Consider the following 25,308-nt stretch of genomic DNA (forward strand, 5'->3'; position numbering starts at 1 on the left):
AAGATATAATACGCAGGAAGGAAGGGGGAGTTCGTAGCATCGACCCTTATCAAACGCAACTTAGTACCCACGTGTTACCAAAGCTCCCTTAAAAGAAAAAGAAAAAAAATACTAAAATACTACATTTTTGCATTAGAAAATGCACGAACTTGATTTTGAAGGTCAAAAATAAAAGATGACCGACAACGTTTTCTTAAACTTTTTGTGATGTGTAATGATCTGGGGGTTTGAGTTTTTTAGTTTTGTTTTTTTTTAACACTTACCGGTCGGTCAAACATTTGAATGTCAGTAAAAAAAAAAAAAGAAAGACCTCTAATGAAAATTATTTCCTACCCACAAACCATCACTACTGTTTATATTTTTAATTTAAAAAAAAAAAATAGAGCATGAAAAATAAAATCAGCGCGTTTATTTACATGAAAGTTGGCCCTACGTGTTGGTATTACTCTTTCTGTTTTTAAATTAGTCTGTATCGTTTTGGTTGGTGTACCAAGTTAGAACTTACAATGTATTCATTGCAAGGATTAAGAAGACTTTTGGATTTAATACCAGTTAAATCTGTTGCTCTTACACAAACCGGGAGTTTGATTAAACACAGTGCTGCGTTTTCTGTACTGTCCTCGGGCTTCTATAAAGGGGATAATAATAACCGACAGTTTTCAACTACTGCTTATCAAAACGGATCCAAAAGAGGTAAGTAAATATAATATATACTAATTTAAATCGGATTTGTATTACTGTACACATAGATTCGAAAAAGTTGTCAAAAAACAAATATATAACAAATAAATGTTATCAAAAGCAAGATAAGTTACTTTTCTACCAAACTGGATATATTTTTCGTGTTTTTATTCAATGTAACATGTTTATTCAGCTCGAAAAAACAAAGTGTTTACCGATGTATTGGAAAATTCAAAATGGAGCCCGACTCTCTCTTTAACACGGTAAGTTCGGGAAAAGGTGTTATAAATAATAAACTAGACAAAATACTATTAAAAAAACACCGAATATGTCAACTCATGTCACGGTAACATATAGTGAGCGAATTTCTAACAGTATTTTGTCTACTTTTATATTTATAGCATCTTTTCCCAAACTTACCGAGAGTCGGGCGGCGCCATTTTGAATTTTCCAATACATCGGAAAACACAGTATGTTTTTCGAGCTGAATAAACATGTTACATTAAATAAAAACACTGAAAACATCCAGTTAGGTAGAAAAGTAACTTATCTTGCCTTTGATAACATTTATTTACCTTTATTTGTTATATATTTGTTTTTTGACAACTTTTTCGAATCTGTGTACAGTAATACAACCCGCCCCCCCCCCCAAAAAAAAATAAAAATCTTTACGTGTTTGTTTTTAATGGAACTTGGTTGGTTGGTTGTTTTTGTTTTACGGCATATCAACCTTTTTCAGGTTATTTAATGCAGAATCTAGTTATTTTGAGGAACGATTTTTAATGGAGTATATATATATATATATATATATATATATATATATATATATATATATATATTTTAAGTCAGATTCTATTTAACCCATAGTTGGGACCCTAACAGGTACTACCACTCTGGGTCTCAGAGTGGACCTGGGAGCAATGGCAATTAAAGGGTGGTTCCACACTCCCTAAGGCCCGCAAGGTGGGGCCTCACCATCGGATATAGTTTTTAGGTCATATCCAGAACCTTTAATGAGACTTAAATTTTAATTTGTGTGATCACCTTTCTGCTGTTGTAACTGATTTTACCCCCCCCCCCAAAAAAAAATGATACCCATGAGGTCTGATCTATATAAGCAACTTTTTATTTATTTTTTAAATTTTTTTTATTTTTATATATATTTTTTTTTTTTTTTTTTTTTTTTTTTTTTACAAAAAAAAGTTTTAAGGAAAAGTGGGTACTTTAAGTGGATTACTTTAAGGAATGGACTCTGGTTTTGGCCTTCGGGACAAGATCAAAGTGTAGTATCTGTTAATTGCTGCACTTCTATTTCTTGTTCTCTTTCGGTGGAGGAGAAATCCTTCACGACTGAGACAATTTTTATTTTTGTACCTTTTCTCCACGTTAAAAAACGACCCTGGTGTCTAACTCTGTCCCGTGGGGAGGCATAGTAAATAGGTACTTTAAGGAATGGACACCAAGTGGACTGCAGTAGTGCAGTTGCAGTTCTGATTGTTTTTTTCTTTTTGTTTTTTTTTTGACGGATAATCTCAAGTTAGTCCCGGAAATTGTTGAAGCAATTTACGATTTGGAAACTTTGAACCTAATAAACGTTTTAGAGTGAGCAAAACCATTAAAAGCTTTTCCAAATAGGTAGAAAACTTGCCTTGAGAACATTTATTGTAATGTATTTGAATTTCTTTTACCATTTTCTCGAATCTGTGGATTGTAAAATACCCCCCCTTTTTTTTACTCTAACCTAACTATGCATGCTTAGTGCCGTCTGCCATTTTATTATTTTTTTTAATTTCTTTTTCGGTTTTCAAATCGTAAGCAGTTTCGGTCATTTCTGGCACTGATTCAGAATTTTTCATCAATACTCGGAACTTATTCCATACGAAACCTTTAGTTGCTTTACAATATCTTGTAAGCATAATCTGCCATTTATACAACCAGGCACAAAAAAAGCATGCATCGTTCACTAAATGTGACAAAATAGTGGGAAAATCTTTAATTTAAAAATATAATTTAATGCTCACTTTGGCACTTCTGCATGACAGTGCCATGAGGCGACTGAGACGAGTTATCGACCCCTGTTCTTTATGCCCTCTACCGGCCGTTCTGTTAACCTCAAATATAAACACGTGTCTCCGAGAACGCAAAAATATCTAATAACAAAATAAATAACATAAAAATATAGGAAAAGCGAAACATTTATTGTATGAAAAATATAATTGGTGTTTGGGTTAACCTGTACACACATAGATTCGAAAAAGTTGTCAAAAAACAAATATGTAACATGTTTATTCAGCTCGAAAAACATAGTTTACTGAAAGTTAAAAATGGTGCCCGTGCCCGACTCTCTTTGACACGGTAAATTTGGGAAAAGGAGTTAAAAAAAAAAAAACTAGACAAAATACTGTTAGAAACTCGCTCAATATATGTTACCGTGACTTTGGTTGACATATATTACATATTGACATATAAGTGAAAAATAAAACTTATGATGATTCATATGCAAGCAAAAATGAACGCAGTGGAGATTTTCGGTGCTAGTGCACCGAAAATCTCCACTGGGTTCATTTTTATCAATAAGTGCACTGCAGTAGTACTACTGCACTGCACTACAGTGCACTTATTGATCCGCGGTATTTTTTAAATAGTATTTTTAGGTTTAATTAAAGTTTTATGAAGTCTGTTTTTATTAAAGTGTAAGGTTAAAGTACAGAATAGGTACAAAACATCCTCCATCCCCATGTTAAGAATGGCTTTCTAAATAATGACATATTTTTCAGCACGGTTCAATAAGTGCACTAGTATCATATTTTCTTTTAAATAATCAATTTGTGTCCAAAGATTATATCATTTGAACCGTAATAAAAGCTAGATTGTTTTTTAAATTTAAAAGAGAAAAAAAGCAGACAATAAAAACTGTTTATTACGATGTGGTAAATAAATAAAAAAAATATTCATTGAGGATCAAAGCGAACCTACTTTAGTTATAATTAAATGTATGGATGATTCTAAATGCAGTAATATTTTGGTATATTATTTTAAAATTTGTATAGCCGAGTGGGTTTCTAATAATGGGAAAAATGTAATTAATATGAATTTTCTGTTTTAATTCAAAAATATATATACACACTAAGATTGTTGTGAACGTTTAATGGAGTCTAAAGATTATAATATTCTACGTTTTGTACGCATTTGCACATCCATAAGTCTGAGAAGTCGTGCTCTAGAATAATTGTACCTATTAAGAATCTTCTGGCAGTGACATAGCAGGGGAAGGGGGCTTAATGGATAAAGTGCAAGCATTGGCTACAATCTTTGTTGGGATTCGTATTTCAGAGAGGAATTTTGTTTGGAATGAATGTAATAATTTTTGAGCAAGGATGAATTGTATGTATAGTTTTGCAAAACACAATTTACGAGGTGTGTGCAATAAGTAATGCCCCTGACCCACTTCCCATAGCAGTAGAGCAACGAAACTTGGCACAGTTTTAAGTCTTTCTCTACATAGGAACCACCCAGAGTTATGCATTTCTCCCATCGTTTGATGCAGCTCTGGAGACCGTTTTTGTAGAATAACCCAGGTGGGTCCTCCAACCACGACATGACTTCAGGCTGGGAAGAGGTGAAAGTCAGAGGGTGCAGGGTCAGGAGAGTAGGGAGGATGGGGGAGGATTTCATAACCACACGCCTGCTTCTGATCTGGCGACATGCGAGTTGTGGACCGGAGCATTGTCCTGCAGAAGGAAGATACCTTTGCTGATCTTGCCCCGCCTCTTGATTTTGATAGCTTCCCTTAATTTCCTCAAAAGTGAAGCATAATAGGCTCCTGTAATTGTGGTACCCTTTGCCAGGAAATCTGTCATCACTACTCCGTCCTGGTCCCAGAAGACTGTGAGCATGACCTTGCCAGCGGAGGGTTGCACCCTTGCCTTCTTTGGAGGTGGTGAGTTCAAGTGCTTCCACTGCATTGACTGGGCTTTGGTCTCTGGATCATAGTGATGGACCCAGGTTTCACCTGTGTAATCAGTCTTTTGAAAATTTTGGACTCATCTTCTTGGCACATCTCCAAATTCATCCTCGAGCACTCGACGCGTTCTCGCTTCTGGAATGGTGTGATCAACCTGGGAATCCATCTGGCAGGCACCTTATGCATATGCAAAAGGTCATGAATGATAGTTTCCACAGACCCTGTACTAATCTTGACATCTTGGGCTATTTGGCAAATAGTAATGTGCTGATCTTCCCAAATGGCAGCCTCAACTTGATGGACAGATGCCTCATCAATGGCAGAAGGGGGGTGACCAGGTCTGGGAGCTGTTTCCTCAGACTTCCGGCCATGTTTGAATTCACGATGCCAGCATTTTACAAGGTCATATGATGGGGCATTATCACAATAAGTTTCTTTCATTTCATCAAAAGTCTCCTGTGGTGTGCGTCCTTTCAAATACAAAGCCCGGATCACTGCTCGACATTCAACAGGCTCCATTTCACACCTGATTCCGTTCAAACACCTGTAAAACAGAAACCACAATTAGTTCAGAGCTGTAATTTGCCATATAACATGTAGAGATATAAATCATTGCACCTGCAAAATTTCAGCTAGATCAGACAACTGGAAGTGGGTCAGGGACATTACTTATTGCATGCCCCTCGTATGAAGTGGTGTCAGTAGTGAAAGTGAACCATTTGATTTGGAAATGTTTGGTTTAGTTTCTATAGAAACTGTAATGACGAGAAAAATCAAGATTATTTTATCTATACTATTAATAAAATTCTAAATGTTTGTTTATTTATTTGTGTGTGTGTGTGTGTGTGTGTGTGTGTGTATGTATATATATATATATATATATATATATATACCGATAAAACTTTCGAATGGATGCACCGAATTTAAAAATTATTTTTTTTTCCTTGAAAGGTGTGAGTTCCTAGATTGTCCTTATCTATATATGGTTCATAACGAACAACGCCGAGTCACACAAAAAGCCCGAAATAAGGGTTTTTGGGCCGTTTCGTGCAATTGTCAAAAAAGTTACCTGCTCATATCAACAAAATTTAGCACTGTCTGTAACATCTTTCGGCATATGGAGAGGACTTGTGGTGCAATGGATAACACGTATGAATACGGATCAGAAGATTCCAGGTTCGAATCCTGGCAAGTTCGTAATAATTTTAACCATCATTTTATCCAACGTTTACTCATTATCCTTACCCTTAGTTAAGGTATTTTTGTTTTCTCAGTGATTTTGTTTTGTGCATATGGGAATTTCCCATACTCCGAGTTCATAAGGTAAGCGTTGATTGTAAGACGATGAGTGTACTCGATCTTGTGTTTGACTCGCTGTTGTGTGTGCCGACGTGGCGCAGCCACTAGTATATAATAAAAAGAAAGAAGATAAATGAATAAAGGGTTAATTTTTTATGAGCACTGAAAATGGCCTCTTCATGAGAGTAAATGCTTTATGCATTTCAAATATTATGTAGATCATTAAGAGATATGTGATGAAGGCGGGCTGAAGCAATTGTATGCAAATAAATACTGTTTATTAATGAATTTGTGAAAATCTGTTTATTACATTTGCTGAAGGTTTTCATATATATATAATATATATATAATGTTTTTTTTTATTTATACAAGCATTGACTACATATGTGCATAATGTTTCAGTTGTGATTTCTTTTAAAATCCAGCGTTGTCAGGCCGCTAGTCTCAATTCAAACTGAGTTGGACTAGTAGCCTGATGACGCTGGATTTCAAAAAGAAATCACAGCTGAAACCTAGCCAGTCATTGTCTGCTACTCATTCTTGCAATTGTTTGGGTGTTACATGTTGTCCATGTTTCTATTGTTTCAAAGCTCTTAAATTAAGTTTAGACTAACAGCCTGATGATGCTGGATTTCAAAAAAAATCACAGCTGAAATATGTATGCACATATGTGGCCAATAATAATAAAAATTATGCAGTAATACAATTCTATTTGTTATTAAGCACTATTTTATAAACACTAGTTTCACTGGATTATCATCTGGGAAACTACAACAATAAAGTCCGTCAATATACACACACAAACACCTTATTTTCTCTTAGTCTGACTAATTGCTTCATCCTATTTTAATTTTAGGTTTATTTGCTGATGTCCTGACACATTTTTCCTGCTCCAATTCCTATAAAAATGTCTACCTACCTAACCAGTCATTATGTACAACTCACTCCTGCAATTGTTTGGGTGTTACATGTCGTCCACGTCTCTATTGTTCAAAAGCAGAGAAAAACAGAGATAAAGACTCTGACTCCAAATCCTTATCCATTTTCCAGCGTTTCAAACAAGCATATAAACAACATGGGAAGGTACTGGTTGGTGTCCATGTTGCTACGTCAACAGTGTGGCTGGGAGGTTTCTATTACTTAGCCCAAAGGTAAGTTACATTTACATACCAAACATACTTTGTTTTTATTTGAAAATTCATAAACGATGACATACCTGTTACTAGCTGGTTCTGTCAACTGTGAAATATTAATTTAAAACTAGTGGGACCTGTGGAAATTCCACAGTGGCATCTTTCATAAGTAAGATATTGCTGCTGGGCATTCTGTGGACGTTCAGCATGAATGGAGCAATATTATTGTAGCCCTTTTGTTAAAACTGTAAAAGTATTTATCTAAGTAATCTGGTTAATGTAGTGTCAGAACATATCTGGTTATTACGGTTTATCTCCAATATCCCTATAGGAGTCTGTGAAATATTTCCATTGTATGGACGTCCGACACGAATGGAAACCCCAGGATATCATTATACCATCTTTAGACAGAACAGATACTACCCTTCGATTCTAGCCAGAAGACTAAGAAGGTATATTTTAGTTCCATGTACAGCCCAGAAGCGACATCATTTAAAAAAAAAATTTTTTTACGTTGTGTCTTCAGTGATCGGGAGATCCTATTTATTAAAAAGGAGGAAATGGTGATAAATTACTATGAACATTAAATTAGTATATAGATACACTAATTTAATGTTCATAATCACCTTCTGTCCTCCTTTTTAATAAATAGGATCTCCCGATCGAATAATTTATATCTGGAAACCATGACACATACATATGTACGTTAAGGGTACTATGGTATTAATATATAGATAAATATTTCATTTATGACTTTCTTGTAAACATGAAACAATATTTTGGAATTTTTGCGATGAGCATTGTTAGTTTAGCATAATGGATATACATATTAAGTAATAATCAGTTATAAGTTGGTCTAGAACAGAATATTCTTTTCATTGTTTTGACTCTCGAGTATATATCCATTGTTCTTGGTTGATTAATGTGTCAGATATATACTGGAGAAACAAAACAATGATACAAATATTCTGTTATCCTAGCCCTAGTTATAAGTTAACATCTTTTGAAGGTTGAAGGTTCAATCTTCAGCGGAGATGATACTAAAAATACAATTACAAATTACTTGAAATTTTTAAGTAAAAATAATCTGTCAAACAAAGCCATTTTAAAGCAAATAGCAAACACCCCCCCCACTGCCAACTAAAATGAATTTGGAAAGAAATCTTTCATTCTATTTTCAGAATAAGATCTTTTCCTTTATTTTTTTCTTTTATTTTTGGTCCCCCCTGACAAAGGAGGGATTGGACCAATTAATTAATTCCTGTTCATTTGTTTGCACTTTTCTCAATAACCATGCCTTGGATATTTTTTAAATTTTGCACAAACATTAGTCAATGGTGAAAGTAAATTTTTGCCAGAATGGATTTTCCAAGATAACTCTGGGTACCTCCCCCCACAGGGGGTATCATAGGGGTAAAATTCCCTCCAACCCGCATGCTTAGCTTGTTTCGTTTTATTTTTTCTTTCATTTTTTTCTATACCAATTGATAAGTTTTTGTTTTATTAATTATCGGTTTGAAATGTTTTCTTCCTTTTTTATTTTAATTATTCACTTTACTGATTGAGATGTTCTTTCATGTAAATATGACTTAGTCCTAGTGTGGACATTAGGGAAGCATAATTTTTTCTTCACTAGTTTTGATGAACAACTAGAATGCTAACATGTGTTAGATGGGCCAGATTGAAAAAGATTCCTAAAAAGAGGCAAGCTAAAACGCCACTAATTTTTAGAAATAAACTTAGCTACAACTTATCTCTAAAATTGCATAGTCCAGCAGAGACGACTAGTAATATGAAACATTTTTAAATCAACAAGGGGAATAACTCATTTTAAGTTGGAATAGTTATTGATTTTATTTCACAACTAATGTTCAGGTCTCTTAGATCAGGGGCGGGCAATTAATTTTCTCAAGAAAAATTGGGGCTAAACTAAAATGTTTAACTTTATTCTGTTTCATGTATTTTATTTTATTTCAAATGGTATATTTTATTTTATTTCAAATGGTATATTTTATTTTATTTCAAATGGTATATTTTATTTTATTTCAAATGGTATATTTTATTTTATTTCAAATGGTATATTTTATTTTATTTCAAATTGTATATTGAAAAATCTCTTCTTGATGGAACATCTCATCGGAGTATAATATTAATCTGCAAACTAATTGGCATTGGGTAACTTCCACAAACTGTTACCTATCATGACATTGCAAACTACCCCTCTCCCCCACTACCAAGCGGAGGGCATATAGTAGCTGTGCTAAGCTTGATGGTCAGAAAGCTCTATTGATGCAGCCATGTTTAGAAGAGTTTTTCACTGATGAAAGAAAAAAATATGCAGAAATCTTTCAAAGACTAGAAGAAAGTGAGACAATCAAAAATCTTGGATGCAAACCTTTAATAAGATTTAATGATGGAATTTAAACAGAACCCGTTATCAAGACTGTCAAACTTGCATACTGGAATTACAGGCTGACAGAAAAAAACCGACTTAGCATCGTTATCATCTGGCTTTGATATTTAAGTTGCTGCAACTATCCCAGACTCTGGAGTGAGCAATACCAAACAACATCTTATGCCTACTCTCCATACATCTCTACCCAAAAGTTTCATATTTTATTCAGAATTCCCTCTATATTAAAAAACAAAAATAAAGAAAAATCTGAATGATGTCAATACCTGTGATGAAAAGAAAAGATCATATTCCAACAATCATGTGAATAGATCAAGTAGTTTTATTTTTAAATAAGAAAATCATTTTTAATCTAATAATGGGAATTCGTAGGCATCGCAACAAATATCTCATGTTTTAATTATTGAGTTATCTCCCTTGTTTCTGAAATCATTTTCCAGATGGTTATGCAAGACTGTTGTCCCTCTCTTACGAAATTTGATGTTTTTTTAATTTAATTATTCATTTCCAATGTCATCTAAAAAGAAATACTTTAATATTTCAAACAAATTACAAATTAAAGAAATAAATATTTCTGTTATGAAACATCACTTAAGAGATATTTATACTAGCTGTGCTTATCCAGTGTTGCTCGGGAATATTTTCTTTTCTTTCTTTTTTTTTACTTTACTGATTGACAAGACACACAGTGCCACTGTGATGTAGGAGTTAACCTATTTGGGATATAATTGCATGGATACTATGTAGGGAGTTGAGCAGCAAGATGTCTGTTTACATTACACTTGAACTTTAGCATGTCATTACAGTTGGGGAAGCAGGAAATCAGAAGGGAATTCCAAAGTCTAGCAGTTCTGGGGAAGAACCTATTAGAGTAGAAGGCTTTCTGGAATCTGTGGATTTCTACTGTATAGGGGTGGGATTTTGCTGCTTGTTGGGTTTATCGGGGGTATTTACATCGAGGTGGGGTACAAGGGCTTGTAGTTCGTTGGAGCATCTACCATTAAAATATTTGTAATACAGACAGAGGGATGCAACATTTCGTTGATGAGAGAGAGGCTGAAGCCTAGCTTACAGTATTAGATTGGCAACTCTTTTTTGAACCCTGTCCAGAAGTGAGAGACTAGTAGCAGATGCACTATCCCAAATAAAACAATACTTCAAACATGGGCGAATTGTGGTCTTGTAAAGATACAAGATACTTTCAGGTGTAAGTAACTTTCTAGCATGGTAGAGAGAGCCCACCTTCCTCACAGCAACTATTACAATGCCACTGATGTATCTGTTCCCACTCATATTCCCTGTGAACTGTTGAGGAGTTTGAATGAAGTACTTTCAGGTAATGTATCATTAGCCATAGCTATTGGTGGTTTAGAAGGTTTCTTGTAATTATTAAAGGAAACAAGTTTAGTCTTGGCAGCATTGAATGTCACCATCCATTTTTGTCCCCATTCAACTACAGACTGAAGGTCTTCCTCTGGGGTTTCTGCTATTGCCTTAGATATGTGTTCATTCATTTCCCCACATGGCTGTTATAGAGAGTGGTGTCATCAGCAAATATACCCATTTCAGACATAATTTTATCAAGGAGGTTATTTATAAATATTAGGAATAATAAATGTCTAAGGATTGACCCTTAAGGTACACCTGCATTTATATCATATTGTTTTGACAAATGACCATCGAGGACAATCTGGATTCTTCTCTTATTTAAGAAGGATTTAATTATGTTAAGTATTCATCCAGTAATACCATAGGATCTGATTTTCCTGAGAAGACCATTATGCCATACTCTGTCAAAAGCCTTACATATATCTAGGGCTACTTCCCTACTTTCCTCTACTTTGCATGGTATATACATTCTGAGATTAGTTACTATATCTGCAGTAGAACGGGCTTGCTTAAATCCATATTGTTGGTCAGACAAGTTTAGCAACTGTAAAGTGCTGGAATAGAACTTGATTAATTATGGACTCAAATATCTTGGTGAGAGAGGAGGCTAATGGGCCGATAATTTAATAGATCAGTTCTTTCGCCAGAATTCTTGTAAACTGGTACCACGTAAGCAGTTAGTTTTCCAGCTGTTAGGAAAGCAAGATTCATTAAAGCATTTGTTGATGGTTGGTTGGTTGGTTGTTTTTGTTTTACAGCATATCAACCCTTTTCAGGTTATTTAATGCCGAATCCAAAGATTTTGAAGAAAAATTTTTTAATAGAATATATTTGTTGTTTTCAAGTCTGATTCTATTTAACCCATAGTTGGGACCCTAACAGGTACTACCACTCCAGGTCAGAGTGGACCTGGGAGCAATGGCAATTAAAGGGTGGCTCCACACTCCCCAAAGCCCGCAAGCTGGGGCCTCACCACTGGATATAGTTTAAGGTCATATCCAGGACCAGGCATTTGTTGAAGACTTTGGAGAGAACTGGAGCAACTTCAGTGGAGCATTTTTTTAATAGGACAGCCGGGATGAGATCACGTCCACATGCTTTTGTGGTGTTTAGGTTTTTTATGATATCATGCACTTGAGAAAGGGTGATTTTCAGATCATCTAGCGTGATTTCTGTTCGCAGAGGAAAATCAGGGAGGTAGTGGTTTGCTGGGTCCAAAGTAGAGTTTGAAGCAAACCGACTGGCAAGCATGTGTAACCCCTACAGGGCAGCTCAGGTGCACAGGCTTGTGGGTTGAGATGCAGCTGTAGCCAATACCTGTGGCGTCACCCGTGTTTTCATCTAGTGGTCGAATTTGTCTCCGTTGCTGTCGGTCGCTCTCCGGTTCCACTTTCAAATCAGCTTCCAAACGTCACCTGGCCTATCGAAGAAATATATTGCATTCACAACGGTGTTTCCAATTAAAGAAATGAAAGTCAAAATGTAATTGGTTTTTCTTAACATAGAATTGATTATTGTCTTCAACTTTACAAATAATATTTACACACTGGCCTAGTCATGCAACTTAGAGGGCTGGCAGTTTTCTTTCCTTTTCCAAGCACTTTGTTCTTTTACTACCGACAGTCTACGGGGAAGGATCAGCTGACAGAGACACGCATATTGGAACGTGCCACAAAAAGAATCTCTCTCTCCCTTTGCTCACCTTGTTTTATCAATATCGCTAGCTATAACCCACCCTCACCTCTCCAAGTATGCCCACGAGTGGCGGTCAACCAATCAGCGGCTACGCCTTTGTTCGGAGGGGGGGGGGGGGACAGTAAGGGCTTGCTTGGTTGCCGAAGAGAAAGAAAAGAAAATAATAAAAGCGACCCTTACATTTATCTAAGCAAAAAGGAAAGAAAAGATTTTCCTTTCTCTTCTTCTCTCCCCCACCTCCTCCGCCCCATCAGCGAGGAAATAAATGTTCTCATGCCAGGAATACGAAATGTCACGCCTAATTAGCCTCAACGGACCTACCACGCGGGTCGTCAGGTGGTCTCTCCCTCTGTCACTGGACGACATCTCTATCGATGATCTATCAACACAGTCCATCTGTTAATTTTCAGAATTATTTTTATGACTTATTCTGGCATTGACACGCGCTGTGGTATTTCGGCGACGGGGATGGAAGATCATTTTGATTATCCACCAAGAAACAGACATATTCTGTTTAAAACAACATCAAACCATCATCATCATTAAAATTCAGCCGTGCGAATTCCTCTGAATTCATGTCAATGAGACCACCCAGGTGACAAGCTGTTCCTTAATCAACTAACAAGGTCTCTCGGCATCGCTTGGTCCCCATCGGGTCACAATGTTAATTTTCTTGGTTGCTATGTAAGCAACCTCATGATTGTTGGATAGTGGAGGGGATTGTTGATTGCCCATTATTTACTGCACTTTTTATTTAAAACTAGCCTGGGTGCCCGGCGTTGCCTGGGTGTTTGGAGGTTTGTGTTGAGCAAAAAAAAAAAAAGTGGTGGTAGACAGACAGGCAGGTTCAAACCCGTACCACAAAGGAGGAGAAAGAACGTGCTGTTGTGTCCATCGCCAAACCTGAAGTGGTGAAGGTTTAAATTAAGGCTAGTTAATTGAAAAGAGGGGATGATTTTCGAAAATATCGGCGAAAACAGCGACCTCCCCCCCTTCTTGTAGAAAAGTGCCCAGTGAAGGAATTAATGTTTTTAGCCAATTTTTTTATATTTGTCGAGCTTCAAAACGATACTGATTTCATGAAAATCCGTCACCTCTGTCGAAAGTTTTAGGCAGACATACACATATACGTACATACATTTGAACAGACAGGTGAGATTTATGTTATAGAAGACTATGCATTTTTTTTTTTTTTTTTTTACCGAAATGTTAGTTTAAATTATATAAATACAGTAAAAAAAGAAAACTGCATAAATTTTGCAAATGGAAATGAAGACGACAAAGTGGATCTGACAATAGATTGTATATAAAACTTATTACTAGAGTAGATCATGCTGGTTATGTATGCACTTTAATGTATACAGCTAAACTCTTCAGAAATCTATTAATTGAAGGTCACTAATTAATGTTTGCTAAGTTTCCTGATGATTGTATAACGAATGCCGACAGCTCACTTGGGAACGCTGATCATGCAGTGATAATGGTTGAAATCGCCCTAAACTCTAGAGCTAAAACTGAAGAACCAGTGCTCAAAACAATGAGATATTATAAAAAGGCTGACTGGGAAGCCATCAGAGATCTTATCAGAGATGCGCCATGGGGAAATATTTTTCTCTTCCTGCTGAACAGTGCGCAAACGAGACCACTGAATGGTTCAAAACTGAAATCAAAGTGCATGTTCCCATGTGGAAATTTTATAACAAGCCCCACTCTTCCAATGGTTTACTTCGACTTGCGCAACTGCCATTGCTCAAAGGCAGCATGCATACTGCAGATTTAACCAACATAAGTCCAGTTCAAACAGACAGAAGTACATAGAAGCTAGAAGTAACGTTAAGAAAGAAATAGCGACAGCTAAGAGAGATTTTACGGAAACCACTAAAAAGCGCATCGAAGCACAAAAATTAGGAACTTGTGACTTCTGGAAAATCTACAACAGTGTAGTAAATAATGGGCAATCAACAATTCCTCCACTAACTAAAAATCATGAGGTTGTTTGCCAGTCGGTTTGCCTCAAACTCCACACTGGACCCTTCCAACCACCCCCTACCTGAATTTCCTATGCGGACAGACGCCACGCTAGACGATCTGAAAATCACCTCTGCTCAGGTGCATGCTATCATAAAAAACCTTGACACTTCAAAAGCATGTGGACCCGATCTCATCCCAGCTGTGCTATTAAAAAGTGCTCAGCCAAAGTAGCTCCATTTTTCTCCAAACTCTACAACAAATGCCTTAATGAATCTTGCTTTCCGGGCTGTTGGAAAACTGCTTCTGTGGTACCAGTATTCAAGAATTCTGGCGAAAGAACTGACCCATTAAATTATCGCTCCATTAGCCTCCTTCCACTTTTTGCCAAAATATTAGAGACCATAATTAACCATGCTCTAGTCCATCACCTTACAGATGCTAAACTTCTGACTGAGCAACAATATGGATTTAGAAAAGTCCGTTCCACAGCAGACATCCTAACTGTAATCTCTGAACGTATATACCATTCACTTGACAAAGCAGAGGAGGGTAGAGCGGTAGCTCTAGATATATCTAAGGCTTTTGACAGGGTATGGCATGAGGGTCTCCTCAGGAAAATTAGATCACACGGTATCACTGGTAGAATACTTAACATAATTAAATCCTTCTTAGATAAGAGAAAAATCCAGGTTGTCCTCGACGGTCGTACATCTAAACAATATGATATAAATGCGGGAGTGCCCCAGGGATCTATCCTTGGACCTCTATTGTTCCTAATATTTATTAATGACCTCCCCGACAAAATTGCCTCTGAAATGGGTATATATGCTGATGGCACCACACTCTATAACAGGCACGACAGGAAAACAAATGAACACATATCTAAAGAAATAGCAGAAACACTAGAGGATGACCTCCAATCTGTAGTGGAATGGGGATAAAAATGGATGGTCACATTCAATGCCGCCAAGACTAAACTAGTTTCATTCAATAATTACAAGGAACCTTCTCTACCACCTATAGCAATGGCTAACGACTCTTTATCCGAGAGTATATCGTTCAAACTCCTTGGCCTAACGTTCACAGGAAACATGAGTTGGAACAATTACATTGAAGGCATTGCCAGGGCCGTTGCAAGGAAGGTGGGATCTCTCTACCGTGCTAGAAAACTAATAACACCCAAAAGTATCCTGTATCTCTATAAGGCGACCATTCGCCCATGTATGGAGTATTGTTGTCATATTTGGGCAGGTACATCTGCTACTAGTCTCTCGCTCCTTGACAAGGTTCAAAAGAGAGTCGCAAATCTGATAGGTCCTGAACTGGCATCTAAGCTTCAGCGTCTGTCCTATCGAGAAACGTTGCATCCCTCTACCTGTTCTACAAGTATTTTAATGGTGAATGCTCTGACGAACTGCAAGCACTTGTGCCCCCATGACGTGAACACCCTCGACAAACCCAACAGGCTGCTAAATCCCACCCCCACACTGTAGAGATCCCTAGATGTAAAAGATCTTTCTACTCCAGTAGTTTCTTCCCCAGAACCGCTAGACTTTGGAATTCCATTCCAGGTCTCTGCTTCCCCAACTGTACTGACGTGCAGAAGTTCAAGTGCAACGTGAACTGACATCTTGCTGCCCAAATCCTTACATAGTACCCCAGTAGTTGTTGCCCCTGATAGTAGCCCCCTACACCAAAGTGGCAATGTGCCTTGTTTGGGGTGAAAATGTAATAATAAAAAAAAAAAAGTGACAGTGAAATTGACGAAATGGCCATGCCAATTTTTAGCAAGGTACGAACGCCTGCCAGCACTGTATCTCTGAAACCGTTGAACATAGATGGTCATGTGACCACTCAAAATGTCCAGAATTGCCACATTATGGGGGGAAGGGGTCAATAATACACTATAATGTTCTAAAACGAATGGCTTTCGAGATATTTGCAATAAACTGATTTCAACATTGTACATCGCACAGTGTACTGCATCCTGATCTTTATTATATAACTTATGTACATTAGCCATAATTTTTTAGTTTAATTTTGTGGATTTCGACACTTTGTGCTCTTATTACAACCACAAAACACCACACATTTTAAGTTCTTTGCTCTGCAAGTGCATGTCTTTGTACTCCTACATGACATTGGGCATTTGCATGGTGGTGGTAGGTCATCTGGTCTGCATGATACAGGCAGTATCATAGGAGTTATGCCGAATTCTGTTGTTTCATATCCAAACTTGAGCGGATCTAGTTTAATTATTACAGGATTTGGGGCTTCTAACCACAATCTACACTCTATATATGCTCGTTTTATGTGTTCTTGTAGTGTGGAAAGAGCAACACACAAGCTGGTTAAAGTCAAGTTCTTTCCAAGAATTATGGTACTGTTCCCATCGATACTCATCAAATGGTGAACAGTCGGTTTTCTTTAATATAGTTACAAGGAATTTTTCAGCATTACTTATCATCTTCGGCGACAATTCCTCTGCACCAAACTCTTCCAATAGATCAATTGAAGCCTTCAGACCAGCCAGCTTTGAACCCACCTTACTGGTACTGTCGCACCCACTTAATGCGTGAATTGCTGGTAGACAGGACACCAAATTGCTATTCGGTGATCAGGCACAGTCTTCTTGTTCTTGTTGCCAAGCTTTACATAGAGTTTTTGTAGTTCCCATGTTTTCTTGAAATCGTAGATGAGGTTTATGAGAACATCCGTGTCAGGTGAGTTAACTAGGATCGATTGAAAACGATTTATGGTTGCATCTCAGAAAATAGGGGTATATTTTGGGCCAGATAGAGAGGATTCACAAAATTGAAAATTGCTCTGGTCTCAAAATGTATAAGTTCTATGTAAATTTCCATCTTTTTACAGAAATCCAAAATCTATATGAAAAATTTTCTTCAATTTATTTCTGCGATTAATTCATATCACTCATTTTTTTTTTTTTCTTTGAGGGGAGTAGCAAATACAGGCCATGAATGCTCTTTAGGCATTCACTGACTACACCCAGATTAAGATCTCCTTTGGTGAGGAGGCAGGAAAATGCCTGCTCTCAAAAAAGCTATATTTAAATACCACTATAATACTTAGTTTTGTTCATGAATAGACACCCACTGTATGATACCATCTGCCAGTTTTAAAAAAATTGAAATTTGTACATCTGAATTTATAATTCATGGCTTATGGTAAAGAGATACATCAAATTTGACTGCATATTCAGAAAGGGCACACAATTTTACATAAGAGTGCCAAGTTTCATGAGAATAGCTTGAAAAATAAATAAATGGTGGCGAAATTACCAAATTTCTTGAAATGTTCAGATCCGTAATTTATCCCACTTTTTCTAAAGAAAAATGTCCATAGAAAAGCCTAAATTTTGGCACTTAAAATTCTCATAACTTTTGAACTACTGATGATACTTGCATAATTCAAATGGTTTTAAGTATCTTTTGCATAGCTCTTTCCATGTAAGTGGATAAAATAACAATTATCTAAAAAGAAAAAATCAACTTGTAATGCTATAGGTATGTAATATTGCTGATGTCCACGAAAATACAGCATACGCTTGTAAATGTGGTTCTCTTTTTGAGCAGGGCTAAAGTCTCAGGAAAGTGTCCATACAGTTGCGTTCTCATGGGATACTTTGTGGCAAAAAAAAAAAGGAAAAGTGTTCATTTATAAAGAATACGTACTGCACAATGGTGTTGACATTAGAGTCATATGTGTGTGTGTGTCTATAGCAAGTCCACATGTGTGTCTATAGTTGCCATGTTCAGTCCATTATTATTCTTATCAAACCCCAGGGCCAGACAGCCGAGAGGGGTTTTGGTTGAGTCCCAATAGAGAAGATTGAGTTGGAAGAAATGCTATGAAATGAGTCAGTTCATTTTGGTCTTCCAGCCGGAAAAGAGGAAATAGGTTGTGTTAACTGTTTTTATCAACTTCTATCATGTGCTCAGCTCGCCAGAGACATGGTCTCTGATTGGACAAGTTGGAAAGGAAGTTGAATACTTGCACCAATCAGCACAGAGTTTAAAAATCAAGCACAGATTCAAAATTGGACACCATGAGCTATTGTTTTTGCTGCTATTGTAGTTGCCTGTAATTGCTACTACTCTTGCAGCTTCTCCAATCTTTTTAGTAAAAGTATTAATAAATAAATATAAGTAAAATATAGACAAAAACAGACTTGAATTTTCATGATTTCGAAACTCGCATTTTGTGTTGTTTGTATTAAAAAAAGAAGTCTCTGCTGTTATATTGCCTAGACTTTACTCATGGACTGGTCAGAGATATAGATGCTAGGTTGAGTATGTCCCATATGCCGGTCAATACAAGGATCTGCTCTAGATGGACTAAGATATTATCATAAACAAACTTAAAAGCCATGTTCTCGTGTGAACTTAAAAGTTTGACTCTGACGAGAGCTACTTGAACCCTTTGCCCTTTATAGTTTGGAAGAAAAAAGAAAAACAATTTTGATAGGCATTATTTCATAAGTATTTATTGTAGTAGACAATAAGATACATAAAATATAACCTGCAAAATAATAATGTATTATACTAGCTGAATCTACCGGTGTTGGCCGGGGGTCTTTTTTACGTTTTTATTTTATTTTATTTTTTTTTTCTGTGTGTTTTGCTCTTTGACTCCCTCTTTCCTCTCTAGTTTTTATCATAATTTTTTTGTAAGTACATTTTGAGAAAGATAATTTGAGGAAGGAATATTATGTAATTAAAATATCTGTTTTGCAATAAAATCATTAGGATGTCTTAGAAATTGTGGAAATTTGGATCCCACAAATGCTTTCAGGTTTTTTATTTGTTTAACAAAATAATTTTTTTTTTCTTTTTCACTTACATTCATTCTAAACATAGCAAATTGCCCTTGAGACATAAGAGACTACTGTAAAATTAGGGGTCAGTTGAGCAACAAAATGTTCGTTTACATTACACTTAAATTTCTGCATGTTGGAGAAGCAGGATACAGGGAGAGAATTCCAAAGTCTAGCAGTTCAAGGGAAGAAATTTTCAGAGTAGAAGGCTTTCTGGCATTGAAGGACCTTTACAGTGAAGGCGTTGGATTATGCTGCCTGTCAAGATCATTGGAGCACATTCTATTTCTGTACTTCTAAAACAAGCACAGGGATGCAACATTACGTTGATTAAACAGAGTTTGTAACTTGGTTGATAGTGCGTTATTGATTAGAAAGAATTTTTTTGGACTCTGTACAATAGAGAATAATTGTCTATGCACTAGTCCATATGTGTCGGTAATATTTCATACATGGGTGAATGGTGGTTTTGTATAGATATAAGGTACTGTCAGATGTGAGTATTTTTCTAGTGTGGAGCCTATGTTCACAGCAGCTTTGGCAATACCTTTTATGTATTTGTTCCATTTTTTTTTTTTTTTTTTTTTTTAAACAGTCGTTGTATGCCAGTCCATTTCTTCTGTTCTTTTTTTCTGGGTTTTTGTGAAGTATCACTTGATGATTCTAGGACTATGACAAAAGAATATTCTTTTCATTATTTTGGCTCTTGAGTGTATCTCAGTTAATATCTTATGTTTTTAGATAGTGATGAGGTTCTCAATTGACTGTGTCGGATATATACTCGAGAGTCAAAACAATTATAAGAATATTCTTTTGTCATGGACCCAGTGATTACATTAATTGAATAAGATTGTGACATAATATAAAAAACTGGGTTAAATACCGGGTGGTCACTAGAAAAGCAGAAAATTTGTCAAACTATAATTTATTTTCATAAATAATAAATTTTCTGAAGTTGTTTTTTGTTTGTTTTTTTTGTTTTATTTTTTTTTTTTCAAAGACAAATATTATAATGCATTCACAGATGCTCAAAATGTCGGCCATGCACTTCATAGCAGAATCTTAACCTACAAATCAAAGCTTGCCTGGCGTTTTGAAGAATAACGTGTGGGATATTATTCCAAGCTTTTGCCAAGCACGTTTTCAAATCCTCAGTAGTCTGTCTCGTTGATATTTCTGAGTTTATGTTAATAACCAGCTCCAAATTTAAATCTGGGCTTTCTGAGGTGCAATAAAATCAGGAGTAGATTGAAGAAATTCTGGTGCAATAAAATCAGGAGTAGATTGAAGAAATTGAATTGAAGCTCTTGCTGCCATGTCTACGTGTTGTCATCTTCTATAAATATAAAAGCGAAAATGTATGTATGTACGCTTTTCCTCGATGTCCACAAAAGGCTTCTTTCAGAGAAGCGCTCGCTCGCTTTGCAACTTAAAACTTTTTATATCATCTATAAATTGTAATATCTCACAGTTAACCACAGAGCTCGCCTGTCTATTTAATTTTATTGACTTTCAAACGTTAATTATTCCACATTTCCCGCATCAGCACGTGTTACATTCGGTTTTCGGTATAAAGAAAAAGCGAAACTCGACTCTAATCACAGGCCCAGAGGCAGTGGTCTCTAGAGAGCTAAGTAACGTTTGGTCAATGTCGACTTTGTCATATCAGATGGTAGCTTTCATTTCGAGACGAGGGAGCGGGTTTTTAAAAACAAACAAACCGATTTATTGACCTCATTAAAAACTGTCCCACACAAAATGCTAACTGCTGAATAGCTATCGCCGTCACATCAATCAAAAACGCGCACCTGTTTTTTTTTGTTTTTTTTTCACACTTTACTATTTTCCAACTGCGCGTCGTCAAGGCTTTTTTTTTTCACGGGCACCTGTTTTTTTTTTCATACACACCTACAAACACCCAGGCAATGCCGGGTACCCCTCGCTAGTCTATATATATATAAAAGCGAAAATGTGTGTATGTATGTGTGTTCGCTTTTTGTGTATGTCTGTAAAAGGCTTTTTTCGCTGGACATCTCGGTCGGCTCATTCCTTCTTAAAACTTTTTATATCACGTCTAAATGATAATATCTATGAGTTACGAATGGGGGTCGCCTGTCTATTTAATTTTCCCGACTTTCATGCGCTATTTTTTACAGATTTTTAGAGCGTCCCTGTATCTTTCGCTTTTCAGTATAAAACAAGCGAAAACTGGCTTGCAGCCGCGTCATGTTTCAAGGTCAAACATCACGCGACTTAAGGTTCTTGCACTTGTTAATTTCATTTTATAAACGTTAAATTAAAAGGCTTTTCATTCCTCTTCTCTCGTGGCCGAGATGGATAGGTCCCAGGGTTTTTTTCCATTTCGTTTCCATCTCCACGTCAAAGGTTCGGGGTTCAAGCCTACTTTCCTACTAAAACTTTTTTTTTCTTTAACACCTCCAAACATCCGACCAATGTTTGTTTTTAAAACAGGGTTGTTTTGATCAAACACCCGGGCCACGCCGGGTACCCCCCGCTAGTCCATTATATTTCTTATATTATGGAACATTTGTGGATACATCTTGTCACAATAAACTTATTGGTTTACTGTTTTCTTCTTTCTACCTTCAGTACTATGATAATACATATACAAACTCCAATTTCTAGCCACCACCCTGTATATTATCATTGCATACTGGTTGAGCACTCTGGTAGGGGAAATAATGGACCCCACTTAGCATAAAGCAATACTCTTCTATAAAAAATTGAGGTTACCAGTTAGGTGGGAAAATTATGTAAACAAATACATGAAGTGTTATAATTTTCTGTATTACCAGTAGTGAGTTGTTTGGCGATGGGGTAAGGTTACCAAACACAATTAAAAGTATTACTATTTGTATTTATTTTAATTTTTCTATTTTACTTTTACTCACCCCAAACAAGGCACATTGTCATTGATACATACAAAGCTACTGTGATAAGAATCAGATTTAGTATTAATATTTTTGTTATTCCTTATTGTTTATAATGGACTATTAATCTTAGTTTTATTACCTTTGACTGTTAATAAATAAATAAATAATGAACTTCAAAATCTCCTCTTCCTTGCTACCTCTGTTATATATTGGGACCCTATGCCAGTAAGTAGCAACTAGTCTGAATTTTGTCAAGAGTTACATGAGATTAAGAATCAAAGGTAAGCTCCCTAGACAAAATGTGATAGAAATGCAGGGAGAACAATATGACAATGTCATGCTGTCAAGAAGAGAAACAAAACAATTCTAAAAAGTGCAAGTCGAGAAGCAAGATTAGCAAGATATATCCAACAATGTAGAAAGAATCTAAGCAAATGTCACCCTTATGTCTGCCAATCTGCTTCTCTCAATGCCTATCCTTAATAATAAGAAAAGTAATTAATTAATTAGTTAATTAGTCATATTGGTCTCACCTCCAATGAGTAAACTATCTAAATAAAAATTTTTAAATCTCAGAAAACGCCATTATATTTTCATGTGTGAGTACTACTAGGATGGAATCACTTTTTTGATTTTCAGTTGAAACATGTGGAGAGTGCATAGTAGGGGCAGACAACTTTCATTCATTCATTACAAAAATGTTTTACTTTATTATGCAAATTTAAAATTCTGAAAGAAAAAATAGTTTTCTAAAAATTCACATTCATTTCAATAATGCATGATCCTTGTTTTATTAAAAAATAAATCTTCTGTTTGAAAAAAAACAAAAAAAAAAACTCAGTTTTGTGTTATGTCTCTTATATATTTTTTTTAATTCCAGAAATGTGTTACAAAAACTTTGTTTATGTTTTATTAAAAATTTTAAAAAGTTTTTTGTTTAAAAAAAAAAAAAAAAATTACTCCATTTTGTGTTATAAGTTTCCTATATTTATTTTTAAAAAAATAACAAAAAACACACATTAATAAAAAAAATTAAAAAAAAAAAAAAAAAAGCATATATTTTTGATTTGGTCCTAAAATTGCATTTGTTTGTCCTCGCTATGCATTCTCCCCATGACCCAACTGAAAATCAAAAAGGTGATTCCATCCTAGTGGTGCACAAGTGCCAAATAGTCTTAAGAAACAGATCACCATAAGGGGATCACAATCCACACATGGAAAAATGACAATCAGAAGAATAAAATGACCAGCATTCACGTATGTATAAGGACATTATTCTTTTGTTTTCTTAATCGCTTGCTGGCAAGAACACACATGCCCAAAAGTATGCGTTGACATAAACAACGATGTGCAAACTGTTTAACATAAAATATTGCACCTCTTTTTCCACAGAAGAAACGTAGGGAGTCTATCTCTGCTCTATTGTTATTTTCATGGTAGGTGTTTCACTGAGCTCCAATCTGTCCCTCCTTCTCTTTGTAAAACATTCACGGCAAACACTCCCCTAGCAATGACCACTACAAATAATTTATCTTCCTCTCTATCTGTACCTAAAACTATACGAATTGCTGGTGTTATCAAATTACTATGTATACAGTATTTCAAAAACCGTTTTAATGTTAGATAGGTGAAAAAAATTTTGATATTCATTTATATATAATTATTTCATATCCACATAAAATGTTATAGGAAGATATAATATTTTATGTATCAATTTTCAGTATTTATTTCAATAGTGCTCAATGCGTGAGTAATAAAGCACTTTAGGCATTGCTTCTTTTTTTTTCTTTTTTTTCACTTACAATCTTCCAAAGCTTATTGTTCAATAAAAAATGTCTTTTTGAACTTTTTTTTTGTTTAAATAAAACAAGAAAAGTCAAATTCAAACAAAAGTTTAAAAGAACAATATACTTTTTTTTTTTTGACAAAGTCTGTTTCAAAAGCATTTGAAGAAATTCAAACGTTTATATTTTCAAGTCTCAACATTCAATTCGCTGCTTATTTAGAATTACACTTATTTAAAAAAAAAATACAGAAAAATATTTATGATGTATGTACTAGTCACAGAACGAAGATGTCATATTCCAAAAATCATATGGGTTTGGCTACTAATTTTTCTATTTAACTAGTAAAAAAAATCTTTAGTTATCTATGGTCAACTAAAGATAAATTTGTCTGTAAAGCCTTGTATTTATTTATATTTGCCTCCTAATCCTTTCTTTTCTTTGTTTCAGCGGCTTTGATATTGTTCCTCTGCTTGAAAGCTTGCGAGTAAGCGAATCGATTCTCAGTTCGTTTAAGCAGTCCGGACTCGGAGACGTTGCCAGTGCCTACCTCATGTATAAAGTTGCCACTCCTGCCAGATACACTGTCACTTTAGCGGGTACAAACATAGCCATCCGCTACTTTAGAAAGACAGGTCGCATGGAGCCTGTACCAGAAAGTTCCCGGTTCCGTGCACTCTACAAGGACAGCAAGAAATACCTGAGCATTCGCAGGAAACAGTTGAAAAAAAGACAAATGGCAAAGATGAAGAAACGATTAAACAAATTTAATAAATTTAACAAATTTAATAAATTCAAGAAACGACCGCGATGAGAATAAAGAGACAATAATCTTAGACTTTTATTATTTTCTTTTCATGGAAGATTAATGCATATAAATTGTTTTGGAGGAATTTCAGATTTTTATTGAATATTTCTTTTTATTTCAGATATTTTGTTTGATTTTTTTTACTAACTAGTTTTTTTTTAAAAGCTGTATTAAAAAGAATATATTTAAAAAAAGCATCAGAGCTTAATAAAAAAAATATTAAATGAAATAATATTTAATGGTATATTCTCTTTTATTCCTCTTATTCTGTTTGTGAGTATTATAAAAAAAAAATATGGTAATCTTTCAGTATAATTAATACCTGATAAATATATATATAAAATATATATATATATATATATATATATATATATATATATATATATATATATATATATATATATATATATTAGCAAGCTGCCTGGCATTGCTGGTCGTAA

The 25,308-nt window shown here is 35.4% G+C and overlaps 1 protein-coding gene across 1 annotated transcript; it reads left to right on the top strand.

The window, feature by feature from the left end:
• Nucleotides 1–25,102, top strand: LOC145277939 (uncharacterized). The gene is made up of 3 exons (XM_080130014.1): nucleotides 1–693; nucleotides 6,801–7,095; nucleotides 24,511–25,102. The coding sequence occupies exons 1-3, from the start codon at nucleotides 507–509 to the stop codon at nucleotides 24,872–24,874; spliced, it is 846 nt and encodes a 281-aa protein (XP_079986140.1). The 5' UTR covers nucleotides 1–506; the 3' UTR covers nucleotides 24,875–25,102.
• Nucleotides 25,103–25,308: the final 206 nt, after the last annotated feature.

This window comes from Euprymna scolopes, chromosome 6 (assembly GCF_053919585.1).
Source record: "Euprymna scolopes isolate OS-2025 chromosome 6, ASM5391958v1, whole genome shotgun sequence".
Taxonomy (NCBI): Eukaryota; Metazoa; Mollusca; class Cephalopoda; order Sepiida; family Sepiolidae; genus Euprymna; species Euprymna scolopes.